The sequence below is a fragment of the Phoxinus phoxinus genome (assembly GCF_949152265.1).
Source record: "Phoxinus phoxinus genome assembly, chromosome: 14".
In the NCBI taxonomy this organism is placed as follows: Eukaryota; Metazoa; Chordata; class Actinopteri; order Cypriniformes; family Leuciscidae; genus Phoxinus; species Phoxinus phoxinus.
In genome coordinates, this window is record NC_136889.1 from 9,960,896 (window position 1) to 9,979,982 (window position 19,087).

Sequence of the window (19,087 nt, forward strand, 5' to 3'; positions counted from 1 at the left end):
TCAGATTGTGTTCGTTTTGAGGCTGTGACCCTTAACTCATAGATGATGCTTATTTTTCTTCTCTTTTTTTCTGTGGCCCCACAGAGAGCAAAGAGACCAAGCGGGGTGATAAATCAAAAGAAAATGGTCTGGGGCCTGTAGGCGCTGAGCCCAGCTACTTTGAGATTCCCAACAAGGAGGGACAAATGGCTCAGAACAGCATCCATGAGATCCCAACAAAGGACACTGAGGGCGCTGAGGCTGCAAAATCAGACACTGGCAATGCCTCCGCACAGGCCAACACCTCATTCACCATTGAGTTTGATGATACTTCCCCAGGGAAGGTCACCATTAAAGATCATGTGTCTCGTCTACGACCTAAAAAATCCCCTCACTCTGGCGGTAAAGACCTCAGCACCCTACAGGCAGCCATCATGGCCTCTGAGAGCAAGGTGGCTGACTGGCTTGCCCAGAATGACCCTCCTCTAGTGAGGCGTGTGTCCACAGAAGAGGACAGTAAGAGCATCAAGAGTGATGTGCCTGTTCACCTCAAGAGGCTTAAAGGTACGCCATTACACATATATTTATTCATTTAGCAGATGCTTTTATCAAAGCGTCCCTGTTATGCTATATTAAAGGTTCCTCATTTTGTTTTAGACGTCTTCTTCAATAGGTTTACATGCATCAAAAGTCAAAAACACTTTAATTTTCTCATACAATTCACATCACCTCATTTCTCAATCTGAAAACGTTTAGTTCGAAGATTCAGTCTCTCTAATCCCCTCCTTTCCTTTCTGTGAGCCTACTCTGTTCTGATTGGTCAAACGGCCTAATTTGTTGTGATTGGTCTACCGCTTACAGCGCCTGTCGGAACCGTATTTTCCCTATTACCAAAATACGCTATTTTACGTATAAACCCCATTACCATATCTGAATTTCAGCTCCGGAGGCTTCCTCTGAGCTTGTGATGTCTTCTCGACATGTCGACTTCACAAACCAAACTCTTCCAGGCCTCAGCTACAACTTCAGTGTTTGAGGGCGGGTCAAAGTAGACGTTGTTTGCGGGCAGCCAATGAAGACCAAAGGCTGGCATTATGCAAATTTGTTACGTTGTTACATAGGTGTGTAACAGGAAGTGAGACTTGAATAGAGTGGTGCAGGTATGACATTTGTTGGCCAAAACACGGAAGCAAGTTACCATTTTAGCATTTCCGGTTGCTTATAATTGTGCTCCTATAAACTATTCTTACTCAAACGTGCTGGGAAAATGTTTTTAGATAAAAACTGAAAGATTTGTTAGAAGCATAGTGGTGGTGACATTGAATTTCTTGGGGCCGTGGTGTAGTCCGTTTAAAGCATACCTTTAGCTTTTTACTTCTGGCGACTGCATTTAGGCTTCAAAAATTCATAAAAGTTGTGTTCATCTGTGATAATTATCTTGATGGACAAAACGTGCAAACTTTTATTGATCACAGAGCTTGTTTTTACCAATAATCCAAAAGTCAATGGGAAAATCCCATTGGATTTTTTGTTGTTGAGGGAACCAGTGTGATGCTGACTGCTGGTTGGCCTTCAAAGTGATGTGATACCTGCACCACTCTATTCCTGACAACTTGTTTTAGCAGTTAAGAATCGATTCTTTCTTTTAGACAATATTTTTTCTTTGTCATGCACTTTGGTATTTAAACCTTTTACATTCACAAACAGCTATATTGTGCGCTGCATGAAAGGTACTATTCAAAAAATCATAATAGGAGCACTTTAAATGTGAATAACACAAGCAGAAGCAATAAACCCAAGGGAGAAAACAATACATAGCGCTACCATAGCAAAATAGAACTTAGAAATAATAGAATAATAGAACATATCTTTAGAACAGAAAAGTTTGTTAGTGTTTTAATGGAACAGTGTTTCTAAAAATTTAAATTCTGTAAATATTTTCTTGCTCTTCTGTCATTTCAAATCATTAGTTTTTCTGTGGAACATATAAGCAAATGTAACCGCGTAATGAAACATTGTGAAGCAGTTCATAGTGACCAGGGACCAAAATGAAGGAGCAAGAAAACATAAATAACCACCATTTAAATATGCAATTAGTCTTCTGAAGTTCTCCGATTGCTTTATGTGATGACCAGTCCAAAATTTAAGACATAAATTAATTTCTAGCCCACATTTATGTCCAGAATGAAAGAATGTGTTTTGGCCTCCATGAGACACAAGCCATTATCTGGGAATAATAACTTGTGTCTATTTACCTTGATATATAGAGTTAAAGTGTTAAGAACTACTTTTATGGTGCTTTTTTTTTTTTAGCTCGAAATCCCCGGTCACTATAAACTGTCAAGAGCTGCGAAAGAAAATCTTCCAAAATGTTTACTTTTGTGTTACACAGAAAAAAAAAAAAAACATTTGAGGGTGGGTAGGAAATTTCCTCATGAATTTAAAGCCATAAGGGAGATTTTAATAGTCAGATCATAATGAATGTACTCAGAAGAGATGAGTATATGACAGAGGAAGTACATTATGGGAGCCCTGAAGGGGAAAAAATAGCTTTGACTTTTCTGTCAGCTTGAAGCTGCCTAAGATAATGGCTATTTTCTTCACTATGTTTCAAAAATGTATTTGAGCAGTGATGTCATGTAGTGATTTTTGTTTTGTTTTTTTGTTAAACATTTAATACAATTAAATCATGTGAGGCATAACCTCTGAAATCGTATGGCCTTCCACTTCTATTCATTAGCTGTACTGCAGACTTTCTACATTTTTCTGAATTTCTCAAGGCTGTTAAAGGGACGCAGTAATGATGACATCAGCAGATTGTACTGAACTCTCCAGCCGGTAGACAGGTCGTGTAGCGTCAGCTGCATTTCCCATTCCAGAGGATTATCTGCCACCTAGCACTTTTAAAACCCCTTTTTTTCCTTGCACCCACTGACAGAGCTTAGCAAAGATTGCGGCGAACGCTCGACTTTCTCCTTAAACTCTCCTGAGGGAGCCATTTTTCTAGCCGTAGCAGAACTGCCTCGTTTTACATTCTATTGATCAGTCTGTGTGGTGATTTAGCTAGGCTTTGAGATCTACATTTATACAAGACCTGATTTAAAAAAACAAAACCATCATCTCCTTCTATGGGATGCTTCCCTTCGGTAGGACTTTCCTTTGTGAAAGCTTCAGCATGTCGCTTTGGGACAGGAAAGCCCGCACAGCTCGCCATCACTTGATTCTGTAATGAAATGGCTGGTAATTTATGAGAAGCGAGTGCTTTGCAGCCAAAGGAGTGCGCATAAATTTGAGAGCGTATGAATCCACATGTGTGCTCTGAGCAGGACTGATAATTGGTGAAGGCTGGTGGACTATGCGGTCTATCCAGTCTCAGGCGTGGTTCTTTTAGTGCTTGTGTTTGCGGTTGTCTTTTGGAAGCTGCATTGGTGCTGTTTGTTTTGTTGGGTGCGATCTGAGAACTGGTGAGTTCAATTTTTCTTTTGATTGTCCACCGGTGAGTTAGATTCGTGTTTTGATCATTTGAGGGCTTTGTTTCTAGGTTGAGGTGGGAAAATAGTGTAATGGAATTTGGAGTAATTTAAAATGAATGTAAAATATGACCTAAATATTAAAATTCATGATCTCAGCTGAGTTAATGTAGTTTTTCATTTAGTATTTTGGTTTTCAATTTCAGTTTATTTTTAGATAGGTTTAATGGTCCTGAAACTGTTTTCAGTAAAGTTTTCCATTGCACCATACTCAGTTATACATTTTATTTAAGTGTGTATGTTATTGTTCGAGGATATTTGGATTATTTTTTGCAACCACTTTGCTGTACTCTATGATATTATTGTGGTGTTATTGATTTCAGATTTACCTACCCTTAAAAATCATTTGCAAAAAGCAAATTATGGTTGGTTGGTTGGTTGTTTTACATATTGATCAGATGTCCCTTCCTGTCTTATTGGGCAGAATAGACAGTCTGAAGTCAGGCTTGAGAGGTCAATTAAAAACAGACCATACCATTTTATTATTCGTAAGTCTGTTTAGTTTTCGTTAGTATTGTTTTATGTTGTTTTGTTTTCATCTTCATAATAGTTTGTTAATAATAAAGTTGGATCTCAGATGATTAAGTAGATACTCTACAGTTTGTAGAGTATTTGTAGTCCGTTTGTAGTATGTAAGATTTGTTTTTAAAGATGTCTCCTATGTTCACCAAGGCTCCATTTGTTTGAACAATATAACAGTAATATTGTGAAATATTACAATTTAAAATAACTGTTTTCTATTTGAATATATTTTAAAATCTAATTTATTCCTGTGATCAAAGCAGAATTTTCACTCGATCCTTCAGAAGTCATTCTAAAATGATGATTTGGTGCTCAATAAACATTTCATATTGATAGCTTATTAACATTTCATATAATTTTGCTGCTTCCATAAGACAATTTTTCAGGATTCTTTGATGAATAAAAAGTTCAAAAGAACAGCATTTATTTTGTAACATTAGATAGTTTTACTGTCACTTTTATCTATATAATGTGTCTTTGCTGAATTAAAGTAATTTTTTTTAAAAAATCTTACTGACCCCAAACTTTTGAACGTTAGTGTACAGAGCTTGATCTAGAGGCAGTGAAACAATAATACAGGTGAATTCCTGTGATTGTATAACTTAATACACATGTTTGTTTTGGTGTTATCAGACTAGTTGGAGTAAATGCAGTCTGACTCACAGAGGGCTGGTGGGGCCAGCTCTCCTCGTTCAAAGAACATGCTGTGCAACACAGAAGAGCTGCTTTGTTTCACGCTTTGTGCGTGAAAGGCCACTGTCGGAGTGGTGTAGTTGTTTCTCCCAGTCTCTCAGAGTAGAGGCTGTCACTTCTGACTGCATGCTGCTTCCTCAGCCGACGAAGCTGAAGAATAGACGACCCCCTCCTCCCCCTCTTATTTCCTCGCCTTTTCTTCCCTGTGCTCTGGCTGAGAGTAGGGCTTAGTTAGCGTCCAGAGACTTGCAGTCCAGCTTTAACCCCCATCACAGCCTCAGGGTGAAGCGTATGGGGGGTTTTGTGTTAGCTCTGGTTAGGTTTAAGTCTGAAGTTGTGCGCTTGGTTGAGAGAACTGCCCTGTTCTGTGTCCGGATTTGCCGTAACCCCTCAAAACGGTCTTCTGTTACAGGCAGTAAACACGAGGATGGCACGCAGAGCGATTCCGAGAACGGTCTGGGATTGCGCTTTGGCAGCAAACGCCACGCCGCACTGGAGGAGCGTCTGAGAGCCGCAGGAGTTGGTCGGGTCAGAACAGAGGGGTCGTCTTCTGTGAGCCGCACAGCCTTCATGATTGAGTTCTACGACGAGGATAACCCTCGCAAAAGGCGCTCCTACTCGTTTTCGCAGACCGCACCGCTGCTCGGAGGAGTGGCAGGGGAGGGGCTTTGCCCTACACCGCCCCCACGTCCTAAGGTCGTCGCCACAGCAGCGGACGGCAGCAAGGGCATGTCATCGACCCTGGCGGAGGTCGCCCCCACGGCTGCTCGACTCCTACTCAAGCAGAGATCGGAGGAGCCCAAGGTGGCGCAGAACCCTGCTGCTAACCCTAACCCTATTGGTCAACCCAGTCCCACAGACGAGGCTCAGAAACAAGACGATGAACAGAGTGACAAGGGCACGTACACCATTGAACTGGAGAAAAGCAACCCTGAGGAAGAGGAAGCGAGGCGAATGATTGATAAGGTATGACAACTTCATTTTTAACCCTAACCCTAATTATTGCCTGACACACGATCATATTGACGTGTTTTCATCTGTTAAATACTTCAGCATTTATCCTTCTACAGAATGGTGGAGTTTCCCTGTCATTAAACCTCATCATTATTCACAAGACTCATGTTGACAACAGTCACTTCCCTTTGTGAGGAATAGAGGAAATTACAAAAAAATGGATAGCTATATTGAATGCGGAAGTTTAATGCTCAAGGTTAAAGGTCAGACATATCGGAATATCAATCGATATACTACAACATTATAAGAGCTGTAATGATTTCCAACATGCTTTTCTGAGAGCATTGTGAAGGTTGTGTTTATCCTGGAAATCTGTCTCTGAACATCAAGCAGTTTGAGTGCATCTTGCTGTGAAGCTCTGTTTAATGGCTTTATAATGGCTCTCATGTGGCCAACCAATCAACTCCTCCATTATTCACTTTAACTTCAGGGAGTTTTAAAGCCTTGCCTTTTAATGCATGTCTGGGTGCTATTACTTATGGGTTGTTTATGAATGTTCATGTATTTAATTATAAAATAACATGGAAAACATAAGAATATTGCGCAGTTTCTGGTTTTGGGCTATAAATGATGGGGGCATAAAAATATTCTTAGCATTTTTAAACTCCTGATGATTATCTCGTCATTTACACTATCGTTCAAAAGTTTGTGGTCGTTAAGATTCGGTAAATTTTTTTTAAAGAAATCTCATATGCTCACCATTGCTCCTTTATTTGATCAAAAATACAGTAAAAACAGTAATATTGTGAAATATGGTTACAATTTAAAATAACGTTTAATATGTTTGACTTTTGATCAATTAAATGTGTCCTTGCTGAATTAAAAAAAAAACTTACTGACCCCAAACTTTGGTAGTGTAAGTCTTTAGGAAAATGTTCAAATGAAGATTAAACCAAATTAAAAGCAGATTAAATTCCTCTCAATATTGCTTAATTTTATATTGGCATCAGAATAATTTAAAATATATGGTGAACATTCAATATATCATCCAAGTAAATAGTCGGATGGATAGACAGAGCTATTAGTTATAAACGGAGTGACTGTCAATAAAGATGACTTGAGTTTACTTTTAAACATCCTGTGTTGTAAAGGTGTCTCTATTGAACTGTCATACGTCCTGTTCGTTCCTTCCTGAGATGTTGTTCTGGCTCTGTTGCTATGGAGTCTTTGCAGCTGTGTTTATTTGACCTCTTTTCGCCACATAGGTGCTGGCATCGTGTCACAGCTCGCTGATTCTCCTACATGTGTTTTTGTGTTTGTCATGTGTAGGTGTTTGGGGTGGAGAACTCTCAGGATCCTGGTTGTCCCGAGCAACGGGAAGCAGGTGGAAAAGGGAAGGAAGGCAAGAAGCTTAGTTCCACTGTGTCTGAGGTAAAGGCTGAAGTGAACATAATAGTGAACACACTAAAGTCAAGTTGTCATTTGTAGAATCTTTTAGATTAACGGTCTTGCATGAGCTGTTCTGTATGACAAAGTACCTTGTATTTTATTCTTCATTATCTCATTATGCGTTTATATAATTTACAGACAGTTGACAAGTAACAATGACAGGTTTTCATAATTTGGAGCATAATGTTTGTGCTGATGTCAAACATCAAAAGAGCACATGTAACAGAAACCAGGTTGTTTCTGATGTCAATGTTTGTTTTGGACTACACCAGTTGAAACTGCATTTCACATTCTAGTTAGAATGACACGGTTTGATGTTACTTGGACTGGCTTTCAGGAATACTGACACAGTTTTTTGTCAGTCACTCCCTCCACTGACCACTTCCTTGTTAGGCAGAAAACTGGCCACTTGCTCACTGACCCAGTTCAGGAATGAGAAGTAGTAGTCTGCTGCCTTAAGGCAACATTCACACACACAAACTTGTGTGCACGCACACACACACACACACACAAGAGAAAGGCTACAAAAGGGTCCTTGTTTTGAATCCTTGTTGTGGATCCACGCCATGTTTACAACCAGTATTCACTCTAATATGAGCAGAGACTCGAGTTTTCTGATTATTGTTGTATAACTATTTATAGTGGTGCTTACTCAGACTAGCATAATCAAATTAGTGTAGTTTGTAAGGGAAAAAATTATAAATGTAATGTGATTCCACACACAACCCATGTCATCAGCTCTATGCAGGACTGTACCACAGACAACCATTGCAGGGGTGAATCAAGTGATTAATACTGACTAGAGAAACATCTTTACTTCGTTTGTAGAGACTTGTGGGGGATTCAGTTGCAGTCGGCAGCCCTTGCTGGGTTTCACAGTGGGCCAGTTTAGCTGCTAATCAAACACGAACAGACCCAGAGGGCTCTGGAGCCGAACCACCAGCTTTTGCCCATCAAGAACGAGGTAATTTACTGAATTGTATATATCCAATATCAAAAAATACTGCTTAATTAAAAAAATCTATAGTATCGCCCAATAATGTGTATGGTATCAATCATTAAAATCGTGTAATGCACACCTAGCCGTAGATTATCCCTTACATGTTCTATAATGTATATGTTCACTACTGTTCAAAAGTTTAGGGTCAATTAGATTTTTTGTAATGTTTGTGAAAGAAGTCTCATGTTCACCAAGGTTGCATTTATTTGATCAATAAGACTGTAAAAACAGTAATATTGTGGATTATTATTACAATTTAAAAATAACTTTTCTTTTCTATCTTTTTTGTTGTAATTGTAAAAAAAAAAAATCCTGAATTTTAAGGAGTCATTACTCCAGTCTTAAGTGTCACATGATCATTTAGAAATCATTCTAATATACTGATTTGCAAAAAGCATTCTAGTTATCAGTGTTAAAAACAGCTGTGCTGCTTAATATTTTTTTGGGAAACCATGATACATTTTTTCAGTATTTATTGATACATTTTACGATTTTTTTAGATGCAATATTTTGTAACATTACATTATACATGTCTTTACTGTCAATTTTGATAAATTTAATGCATCCTTGCTGAATAAAAGTATTAATAAAAAAATCTTACAGACCCCTAACTTTTGAACAGCAGTGGATATTTGTTTAAATTACTATAATATGTATTTTCTTTTCCCACTTCAGATGGTGATGCTTTTGAGGCTGGCATCTCTATCAAGAGCACCGGTTCCACCGCTTCCAGCCAAGCTGAGCGCAAAAGAAGGACTCTTCCGCAGCTTCCAACTGAGGAGAAGATCAAGCGTTCTGAGATCGGTGAGAAGCAGGACACAGAACCCCAGGAAAAAGAAAGCCACAGTGACCATAAAGGTGATGGCGAGTGCCTCAAAACTCCGGACAACAAGAACATTGAGTCTAGCCAATCCAAGAAAATCCAGCAGGACGGTAAGGCTGGAAAACAGTCTTCTGCGCGCCCCCTGGGAAGTGGAGAGAGGAAAACGCCAGAGGAGAGTCGCAGGAGGCGTTCTGAGGACAAGAGTAAAGGAAGTGACAGCGAGAGGTCTGGGAAAGCGCTGGTGAGGCAGGGTAGTTTTACCATTGAGAAGCCCAGCGGTAACGTCCCCATAGAAATGATTCCTCACATCAACCGACAGAACGGCGGGAGGGAGCGAAGCGACTCGGTGGGCAGCATGGACACGGCAACTCTTCTCAAAGACACTGAAGCTGTCATGGCATTCCTTGAGGCTAAACTCCGGGATGAAAAGAAGTTGGACCCCGCAGCCTGCCCTTTATCCCCAGAGTCTGACATCGACACGGCCAGCACGGTTAGCCAGGCGGCAGCCGAGGCCGATCGCAAGGCGGTTCAGAAGCGACGGTCCCTCAGCAGTCTTTATAGAGAGAAGAGCAATGCGAGCGCCACATCAAAAACCTTGACCAGCGCGAGAGAGCGCCTAGAGAGGAAGACCAAGACCAAGACCACAGAAAGCCGCTCAGATTCTCGCCGTTCAGTACAGACAGCCTCCCGTGGGCGCCAACCATCCCAAGATCTCACGGATGACGACCAGACGTCCTCGCTAGCCATCTCGGACATCCTTTCCTCGGACCAGGAGATGTATTCCAGCCGCTCACTCACCAAAGGTTACTTCACCTCCACCGATGACCTCTTGCAGTCCAAGCTTGATACCAGCAAATCCGCAAGGTCCGCAAAGCCCAGCAAGACGGTGCAAACTAGCACCGCGGCCCTCGTGAAACAGGCTGGTCTTCCGCAGCCCCGTCCCACGCGGGCATCTCTGTTGCGCAGGGCTCGGCTTGGAGACACGTCGGACACAGACCTGGCGGATGCAGACAGGGTTTCAGTGGCATCCGAGGTGTCCACCACTAGTTCCACTTCTAAACCACCATCGGGAAGAAAGACACAGTCACGCATTGACATGCTAGCGCAGCCGCGACGCACCAGACTCGGCTCGTTCTCAGCACGGAGCGATTCGGAGGCCACGGTCGGTCGGAGCGCAGCAACACGTGTGTCGGCAGAGACGGCGCTTCGTCTGGGGCTGAGAAGCACAAATCAACAAGCAGCGGACAGCAAGCTGACTGCCCGCATGAGGGCTAATAGTGTCTCCAAGCTTACCGACCCCAAGCCGAAGACAGCACCTGTCAACAGCACCCCATCAGGTGAGAAGGAATGTAATAGTAGTATGACTCATGTACAGTAGCTCTGCATGATTGGAAATGCTACAAAAACCTTTGCTAATTGTTAGTTGTTCCTGCTAGCAGAAGCCAGTTGAAGTAAGGTAATTTGTTTGGATGCCATATCTTTTTTTCATTTCAGAAGTACTGAGTATGCAGTAGCGATGGAAGTCCGACAACTGACTATTCAGTTAGTGGGGTTGACTAGTTTAGAGATCCAGATTTGTTTATATATTTGTTTGTTTTTAGCAGCAGGGCTTTAAAAATAATGTCCAAATTCATAAGTTGGCACCATATTTTCTAGTGGGAGTGGAGGCGGGGCTAATTTGCATATTCATAGAACCGCGTATCCTAAACGACGCAAGGGTGTAGAGTTACATTCAAGCTATTTTAAGGCAAGCTATTTCAAGGAAAAAACGCTTACATATGTAATCCAAATATCAAATATGAGTTGTAAATAAAAGTATTGACTACAGGTGGACTTTAAGAGAATAGCAAATTCCACAACACAACAGACACAGATGAACAATAAAAACATTGACAGCCAATGAGAATCCATCTGAAAAGTAGCTTGAGCATTTAAAGGAGCAGAATTGGTTGGATGCAGATCTGAATACGAGTTTGAGGTATATTGTAATGGCGGAGATAAGATCAATAACATGCATTATGTAAATAGATAGGGTGAATTTCCATTTCATGCATAAACTCATTAAAAAGACAGTTGTATGATGAAAATTACAGCCTATTAAAAACTGCAGTTGCTTAAAATGAGATGTTTAGCGTTCAGCAGAATTTGGCAGTGCAGTTTTGTGATGTTTTATGTGGATTGAATCGGTATCATTAGTCATGTGTGTCTGTAATTGTCTGTCTCTGCATGCTTGTGATATTTATAAAGATCCCATTTTACACAGAAACTCAACTTGAGCCTGAAAGTGTTCTCGCAGAGGAGGAGCCCATGGGTACTGTACCATCTCTGGGCTGTGTGTGTGTGTGTGTGTGTTGGGTTTTCATACAATGAAAATAGTAGAAACTGAATCTCAGCATGCTTTTAAATGCCACTAGTCAATGTGTCAACTCTTTTTATTTTAATTTATGCTTTTTTTATCAAACTCAGCAGTGATGAAAAGGAGCTCAGTTCATTTGCTTTCCCTTTAAATAAACATTTAGAGAGAGATACATGTAGATCTCATATTCAAGTGCTTAAGAGTATATTTGTAGATTCAGTGCTCTGAGGAAACTTTGAGGAATTAATGAATTATGTTAATATTGAAATGATGACTTTCAAAAAGTCAGTTTGTCCTTTACTGCCACACAGTCAAAATCAGAGGAAAGTTGTCTCTTATGCTGATGCAAGCTCTGAGCAATAAGAAATGAGGGTCAGCGGATGTTAAACACATTCCCCCTGGTGGCACAGAGTAAAACAACATGACAGCAAACAGCTTCACAGGCGCAAAGAAGATCATAAAGGACACTTGCAATGCCAGTTCAGATCTTTAACCACTAAAACATCAACTCAAATGTCTTTTTCATCACTTGCTAGTGTCATATTTTAGAGATAGTTGGTCAGAAGAGTTTTTCTGTTCGCTTTTAACAAGTTTGATATCTGCTGGGGTAACTGCAATATTGTGTTCAGTGGTTTGTTTTAAACTCTTTATACATTATTTTGTTAAATACAACTATCTTTGCTCCATCCCCATTTGAAACAAGGTTTTAATGGGAACCATTATAGTGTATAATAAAGTACAAATACAAACTTTGCATTGTACAACAATCTTGTTGTTGTTCTGGTTTCAATGATAATTGAATATAATTCTAACAGAATGTTTTAGTTGCCATGTTAATAAACCTTGAGCTAGTGGGGAAGAAGATCATTGCATCATGTAATAGTGATGCAAGACGTTCGTGTTTGTAATGCTGACAAAAATACTGATACATTAACTGCTCTTAAATGTTTTTGAGGCCTTTTTGACATGTGCACGCCTCTAACCAACTCCCAATTCATATAGAACTTTATTGCTCACTATTAATTGTGTTTCTGCAAACATTTCAGTCATGCCTCTCTCTCTCTTTTCAGCCAATAACCGGTGGAGACGGCTGCCTCCCGAATACGCCTCTACCTCCGAGGATGAGTTTGGCTCCAACCGGAACTCTCCCAAACACGTTCGCCTGCGGCCGGGCACCACCCTCCGCACCAGCAGGCTGGGTGTCCCCGCTCCGGTCACGACCAGCCCCGGGGGTCTCCTCCTCAAGAACAGGATGAAAGAACAGGAGGAGTACATACGAGACTGGACGGCTCACAGCGAGGAGATCGCCAGGTACTTATCAACTCTCTGTCCTTGTCATACAAACAAACTAACTTTTTGTCTAAAAAAGTGTTTTTCTTAAATGCCCCACGGTTACTTGACAGAAAAATTGTGTGATGTAGTCATCTTTATGTTATGCTTTCTCCAGTCTGTGTAGCGCTAGAGTAGGGTCCAGAGTGACCGTGCTTAATTCGAGCCGGATCCTGTTCTGCATTTTTTTTTTTAAACGATCAAGTGCATTACATTGGTGATGGTGTGATTCTCTATCCAATTCTCAGGAAACACAAGTTAATATTCCATATTTACGAGCAAAGCTGATGGTGTTTCTGATCGAAAGAGATCCCGATTCCCGAAGATGAAACTGCTAATACTAAATGATGTTTCATTAAACAAAGTTTCGGGAGGAGCACGTTCAAATAAATCAATCTAATCAATTCGCCATCAACAATTACCACGTCTATCCTATCACAACATTTATTCTTCTATCTGACTTATTTGTAAGTGTGAACTCGTGAATCGGGATAGCGGGGGACCCGAGAAACAGGAGTTAGATCAGTCAGAATCAGAAATCTGATCAGAATATCACTGATCAACTAAATGATATTTGGTCTCAATGTAGCTGTATGTAGTCAGGGTCGTGCTCTCATAGTTGTGCCATCTCCGTCTAGTGACGTCATTGTATGTTCCTCTGGGAAAACTGAAGTTGTATGGTCAGTGTTGGTCACAGCGCCTTGTAACAGCGGCAATTATTCATTTACAAATGAAGCACTGGGTCCAGGTGTCCATTCTTAATAGCTCGCTCAATACATCTGAGATGATTTGACAGATGCCAGATCTTCTAGTTGTGATAATTGGCTGGAGTCTAGACAGCAATGTAATGACATCATATAATAAATAAAAAGGAAACGACATAAAATGACAAAAATTCGAATGGATAAATTAAATGTCTAAATGTTTTTTACACGATTCCCACGTATTTCTATTTTTCACGATTTTTATTGGACAGGCTTCACACTTCTTTCGATGTCAAGAGTAGCCTATTGTAATGAGCAATTCATTTAATTTGGCATGTGAAGCAGATAAAGCTTCTGAAGGGTAAATAACATATTTCTAATGGCACAGCAGACAGCATTTTTTACGTTGCATCATTTTTTAAGTTATCTACATGTCATGTACTGCATCAAGCCACCCGTATAATGCTGTCAACATTCAAATGAATGCACAGTTCATAATAACTGTATGTAATGTGTGTAAGCCTCCAATAATATTATGAGATAATTATTCCCTCATGAATAAATCTCTCACTGAGTAAAATTGCCTCTATTATAGACTACACGACATGATAATAATTACCGGTATTGTTATTATGTATATAAAAACCTATTTCCATATATATTTTTTAATGATTCATTTCCCTGGTTCAATAGAGTGCTCTTGTAAGAAAGCAGCAATGTTTTTTTTGTTTTGTTTTTTACTTCGGAACTGGTTTGTTTGGTTCAAGGTTTAACATTTCTTTACTGAAGAATCTTTTAAAATCTGTGTGGAAAATGAATAGGTAATATACACTGAGAACCAAGGCCGCTGAAAAAGTGGGCAGTCACTGTTGTGTTACATGCGGGCGCATCGTCTGTTATCTCAGGAGATATCCTCATATAGCATTAGTCACAGCTGGAACTGCAACAAGAGAGACTGTCTTCAAATCCACTGCTGCAGGACACACACTAATATAACCTGATCACATGCTCTCTCTCTCTCTCTCTCTCTCTCTCTCTCTCTCTCTCTCTCTCTCTCTCTCTCTCTCTCGCTCTCTCTCTCTCTCTCTCTCTCTCTCTCTCTCTCTCTCTCTCTCTCTCTCTCTCTCTCTCTCTCTCTCTCTTTCTCTCTCTCTCTCTCTCTCTCTCTCTCTCTCTCTCTCTCTCTCTCTCTCTCTCTCTCTCTCTCTCTCTCTCTCTCTCTCTCTCTCTCTCTCTCTCTCTCTCTCTCTCTCTCTCTCTCTCTCTCTCTCTCTCTCTCTCTCTTTCTCTCTCACACACCAATGTTAATTTGAGTTAGCAAAATAAAACAAGTAGTATAATTCAGCTGATCATATGATCTCAGCATGAGGTGTCCCACTCAATGTCAAACAGCCTTTATTAGGCTACTGATATGACTGGGGTCTTTATGAAACATTTTCAAAAGCACTATTCATACTAATGAGAAAAGAAATGACACATTGACACAAAAATGACATATTGCATCTCTCCAATCCATATACTGTATGCCTCATCAGCCAGACTTGTGATCTGTTTATGTAGCAATACTGCCACCTTATGGTTATTCTAAAACCCCTTTCAACATTAGAAAACCATAAGAATTATCAAAACTTATACCGGTACACAACAAATGTGTGAGTCAGGCGTAATGAGCGATCCTTGATGTGTTTAGCATGTTATATCATAAATGTTTTAATGTCTCTCATTCTCACCAAGGTTGCATTTATTTAAGCTAAAATACAGTTTAAAAAAAAGTCATATTGTGGAATATTATTACAATTTAAATTTTTAATTTAATATATTAAATAAATGTAATTTATCCCTGTAATAACAAAGCTGAATTTTTAGCATCATTAGTCGTCTTCAGTGTCACATGATCTTTCAGAAATCATTCTAACATTCAAGAAACATTTATTCTTAATGTTGAAAACTGTTGTGCTGCTTAATATTTTTGTAGAAACTGTGATGAATGGATGATAATTATAAATTTAGTGGATTATAAATGTCAGCATTTATGTTTAGCACAGCATTTCTTAATATTAACATGACAAATGTCGTTACTGTCACTTTTGATCAATTGAATGCTTCCTTGCTCAATAAAAGTATACATTTCTTTTTAAAAATTGTAATGACCCCAGACTTTTGAACGGCAGTATGTCATGTTAATAATAATTATATTTTTTTATAAATGTTGCATGTGATGCATGTCATTCGTACAGTAAATTCATTTGGAATGGGATTGCATATATGTGCATGAGTTGAGTAGGGACTACCTAATGTGAGTTTGTACGTGTCATTTGCATGATGTGTCTGTATTTTGTGCACCCCTAGTTTCTAGACACCCATCTGAAAGTTTACAGGTTATTTCCCTGTGTGCGCAGGATCAGTCAGGACCTCGCCAAGGACCTGGCTATCCTGGCACGGGAGATCCATGACGTGGCAGGCGAAATCGACTCGGTCAGTTCCTCCGGCACCGCACCCAGCACCACCGCCAGCACAGCCGCCACCACACCGGGCTCCGCCATCGACACCCGGGAGGAGGTACAGCTCACCGCCTGTCATTAAACCTTTATTCGTTTGCCAGGGTGCTCGTTCTTAACAAGTTTGTTGTTATTTCTCCTTGTCTTCAGCTGGTGGAAAGAGTTTTTGACGAAAGTCTAAACTTCAGGAAGATTCCCCCTGTAGTTCCCACCAAAGCCTCAGAGATCAATGGCAAACCAGTGGAGCTTCGTCCCCGGGCCCCGGACAGCCTGGACCCTCAGGCGGCCCTGCGCAGACGCACCTGGAACCGGGATGAGGTGAGACCGGTATGAATGAACCTCTTAACTTAAATACTACCTAATCTTGAATATGATTGAATATTCTGGGTGTGTTGTTTATTTTTGAGTGTGTGTTTGTGGCTCCACTCGAGAACATCTTGTTCAGTATAACCTGGTGTGTACTGAGTGGTGATATGAAAAGCGATATGATGTCATTAAGATGAATTGCCTCTGTGTTTTATTGACTGGATGTTGTTTGTTTGGTAACTTATTGATTGACAAGGTCCTGCTGGTTCTTTTGTAGGCGGTGCTGGACAGTTTATTGCTGACGTCGGTTTCCCAACTGTCTTCCAAAATCCGACAGTCTGTTGATAAAACTGCCGGCAAAATCAGGTCAGTGTACGGTGTTGCTCATCAAACCAAACCACATAAAGGGTCATTCTATAATAGCGGAAAATGTTTCAGAAATTAAACTTAGCAATCCTACATTAAACCTGCCATACTAAATGAAGTATTAATTTTTTATCTTTTTTGAAAAATCAAGTTCTATTAGCCTGTGCCTTATAGAGTTTTGTGTGTGTGTGTGCGTGCGTGTGTGTGTGTGTGTGTGTGTTTACCTGTTGTAACATTTAAAATACATTTTTTAATGTTTTTTCTTATTCACTATCTTAAAGGATATTGTTCAAAGACAAGGACAGGAAGTGGGATGATACTGAGACTAAACTCTGTTTGGACAATGAAGTTCCGCTTCCCAAAACTACAAACAAGGTACGTTCATTAATCTTGAATGTCTTACAGTAATTGATGTCGATCTGTACTTTTTCTAATTATTCTTTGTGCCATTTAGGACATTTCATCTATACTAACAGAGCTGAAGAGGGTAGAAAAACAGCTTCAAGGTAAGACTTACTCTTCGCCGCTTCTTACATGTCTACACAACGTGCAACAGCTGCACAATGGAACTAAATTTACCTTGCTTTAATCATTTAAGAAGTGCTGTTTTACTATTTTTTTCATTGTATATATTAAATAACTTCTTACTATTACATCAGTCAACTCATTATGAACAAAGTACACAAACATTGACACTTTCTGGTGTATTTCTGTATCCCTGTAGTTATAAATGTCATGGTGGACCCTGATGGAACCCTTGACGCTCTGACCAGCCTCGGCCTGACCAGTCCCACCACCCCCAAACCCAGAACCAGCCCTGGCTCTCAGAGCATATGGGGACCCCTGCTCAGTAACGGAGCCCCCCAACCACCACCAAAAACAACCATAACCAACCCCAGCCAAGAGAAACCCAGTATGGGACTCAACTTAAACCGCACACACCCCACAGGAGAGGAGAGTGCTATCGCTAGCAAATAATCTTTTAGTAAACTGGACTAACTGCATACTGTAGCTTGTTCCTGAATGGATCTTTTTGTGTATGTATAATGTAATTATTACTACAGGATTCTGTATGAGGTGTGTTTGTCGTTTCACCCTGTAGTGTAACCTTTAGGATCACACCCGTGTATCTGGACTGACTGGCTAAGCAAAACCGCACCAAAACACACACACACACACAGCTGCATGTGGCCACCCAAGCCCTTTGAACTGCCAGACGTGTCCCTCGTGAACGGACTAAAGCAACTCCAGTGCCTGCTCACCTTTCTGTGTTCCGCACAGTGCAACAACCCAGTTTACCAAACTGAATACAGCAAACTCAGTCATTTCTATTTCAAATTTGTCTATTTAGATAACTGTCATTTTTGGAAAATGTTTTAGAATTTTGTGCATTCAAGCTATTCTAAATTAGCTTAATAATAATGTTCTTGGGGGATTTTTTTAAATGCAAAGAATTTGTATCATTGGAGGCTGAAATATCCATTGAAATGATTTGCATAATTTTGTAGTTTTCGATCAGAAAAACATAAAGAGGGAACTTGCAGTCGAATGCATGGCATGCACTAATGGACTGGTAAACTGCGCCCTGGCTAAATAGTTTTTCTCCGTTTCGATCAGCACTGTTGATCGCTGAATCAGCCTTATGACTGTAAGCGCGTGTGTGTACTAACATTCTGCATAGACGGACATCTATGATACTTACTAGCCTTCTTTTCATGATAATGTTCCACGTCTCTGTGTGCGTTTACTGTTTACCCGTGTCTTTCCTTCTGCTGCTTGTCTGTATTTTTAGGAGGATGTTGGAGTAAACCTGAAACCACGTACCTGGCCTTTCTTTAGGAGCCCTGTAGGACGAGTTTTTACTAGTGTAACTGTAGACCTAGACAATAGGGCAGATAGGTACCAGACAGAATACATACAGTAAGCTTTTTTTGTTTTATACATGTATGATGTCACTAAGTGCCCAGTATTCTCAGCTTACACTTGGTTTATAAGGATGAAAAGACTTGATTCATTATGCTACGGTTTCATTTTGCACATCAAAGGAGTAATGTGAAATGGAATGATTCAGAGCACAAAAAGGATTATGACACCACTACATCTCACTGTACTCACTACAAGATGCCTTTACAGTGGGACGCCCATCTGACAGAAAACAACCTGTGTGACAGTCTGCCGGCGTATGAGAGGGTGGAACGGCAGATGAAGTGCTTGGTACATCGATTTACCCAGTGTGGTTTACACACTGTGTATCATATCAGTGTTTTTTGTTGTTGTTTTGTCAACTTTTTGTTGTTTTTAATGTATGGTTTATTTATTTTTGTTTCTTTCATTTCATTGTTATGGCACTTTTTTCTTTTTACATAATTTTGCATATTCTCAGTAAAGGGGGGAACAGCATATTAAATAAACATTTTTGTTTAATTCCGAAGCAGAGTCGTGTTTTCGGTTTAAATCATTTGGGGAACATGAAAAAAACAAACATTTCAAAATACAATCAAGTTATACTTCAAATTATATTGATCTGGAAATGTGAACTGCTAAAGATTAAAATAGACAATGTAATTGGCATTATATA

At 40.1% G+C, this 19,087-nt stretch overlaps 1 protein-coding gene across 9 annotated transcripts in view; it reads left to right on the forward strand.

Moving 5' to 3' along the window:
• Positions 1-18,940, forward strand: part of cep170aa (centrosomal protein 170Aa) — a 41,241-nt gene extending 22,301 nt beyond the window's left edge. For 2 of the 9 annotated variants that reach the window (XM_079634548.1, XM_079634551.1), the window contains 12 exons: positions 85-543; positions 5,137-5,690; positions 7,008-7,109; positions 7,956-8,091; positions 8,803-10,287; positions 12,377-12,617; positions 15,718-15,898; positions 15,988-16,155; positions 16,421-16,509; positions 16,791-16,884; positions 16,964-17,015; positions 17,234-18,940. In XM_079634548.1, the coding sequence (XP_079490674.1) occupies positions 85-543; positions 5,137-5,690; positions 7,008-7,109; positions 7,956-8,091; positions 8,803-10,287; positions 12,377-12,617; positions 15,718-15,898; positions 15,988-16,155; positions 16,421-16,509; positions 16,791-16,884; positions 16,964-17,015; positions 17,234-17,487 (3,815 nt within the window). In that variant the 3' untranslated portion in view covers positions 17,488-18,940. Of the gene's footprint in view, positions 1-84; positions 544-5,136; positions 5,691-7,007; positions 7,110-7,955; positions 8,092-8,802; positions 10,288-11,213; positions 11,262-12,376; positions 12,618-15,717; positions 15,899-15,987; positions 16,165-16,420; positions 16,510-16,790; positions 16,885-16,963; positions 17,016-17,233 lie in introns of all 9 variants that reach the window. The other 7 variants (XM_079634543.1, XM_079634544.1, XM_079634545.1 and 4 more) reach the window with 7 other exon arrangements.
• The last annotated feature ends 147 nt before the right edge of the window (positions 18,941-19,087 follow it).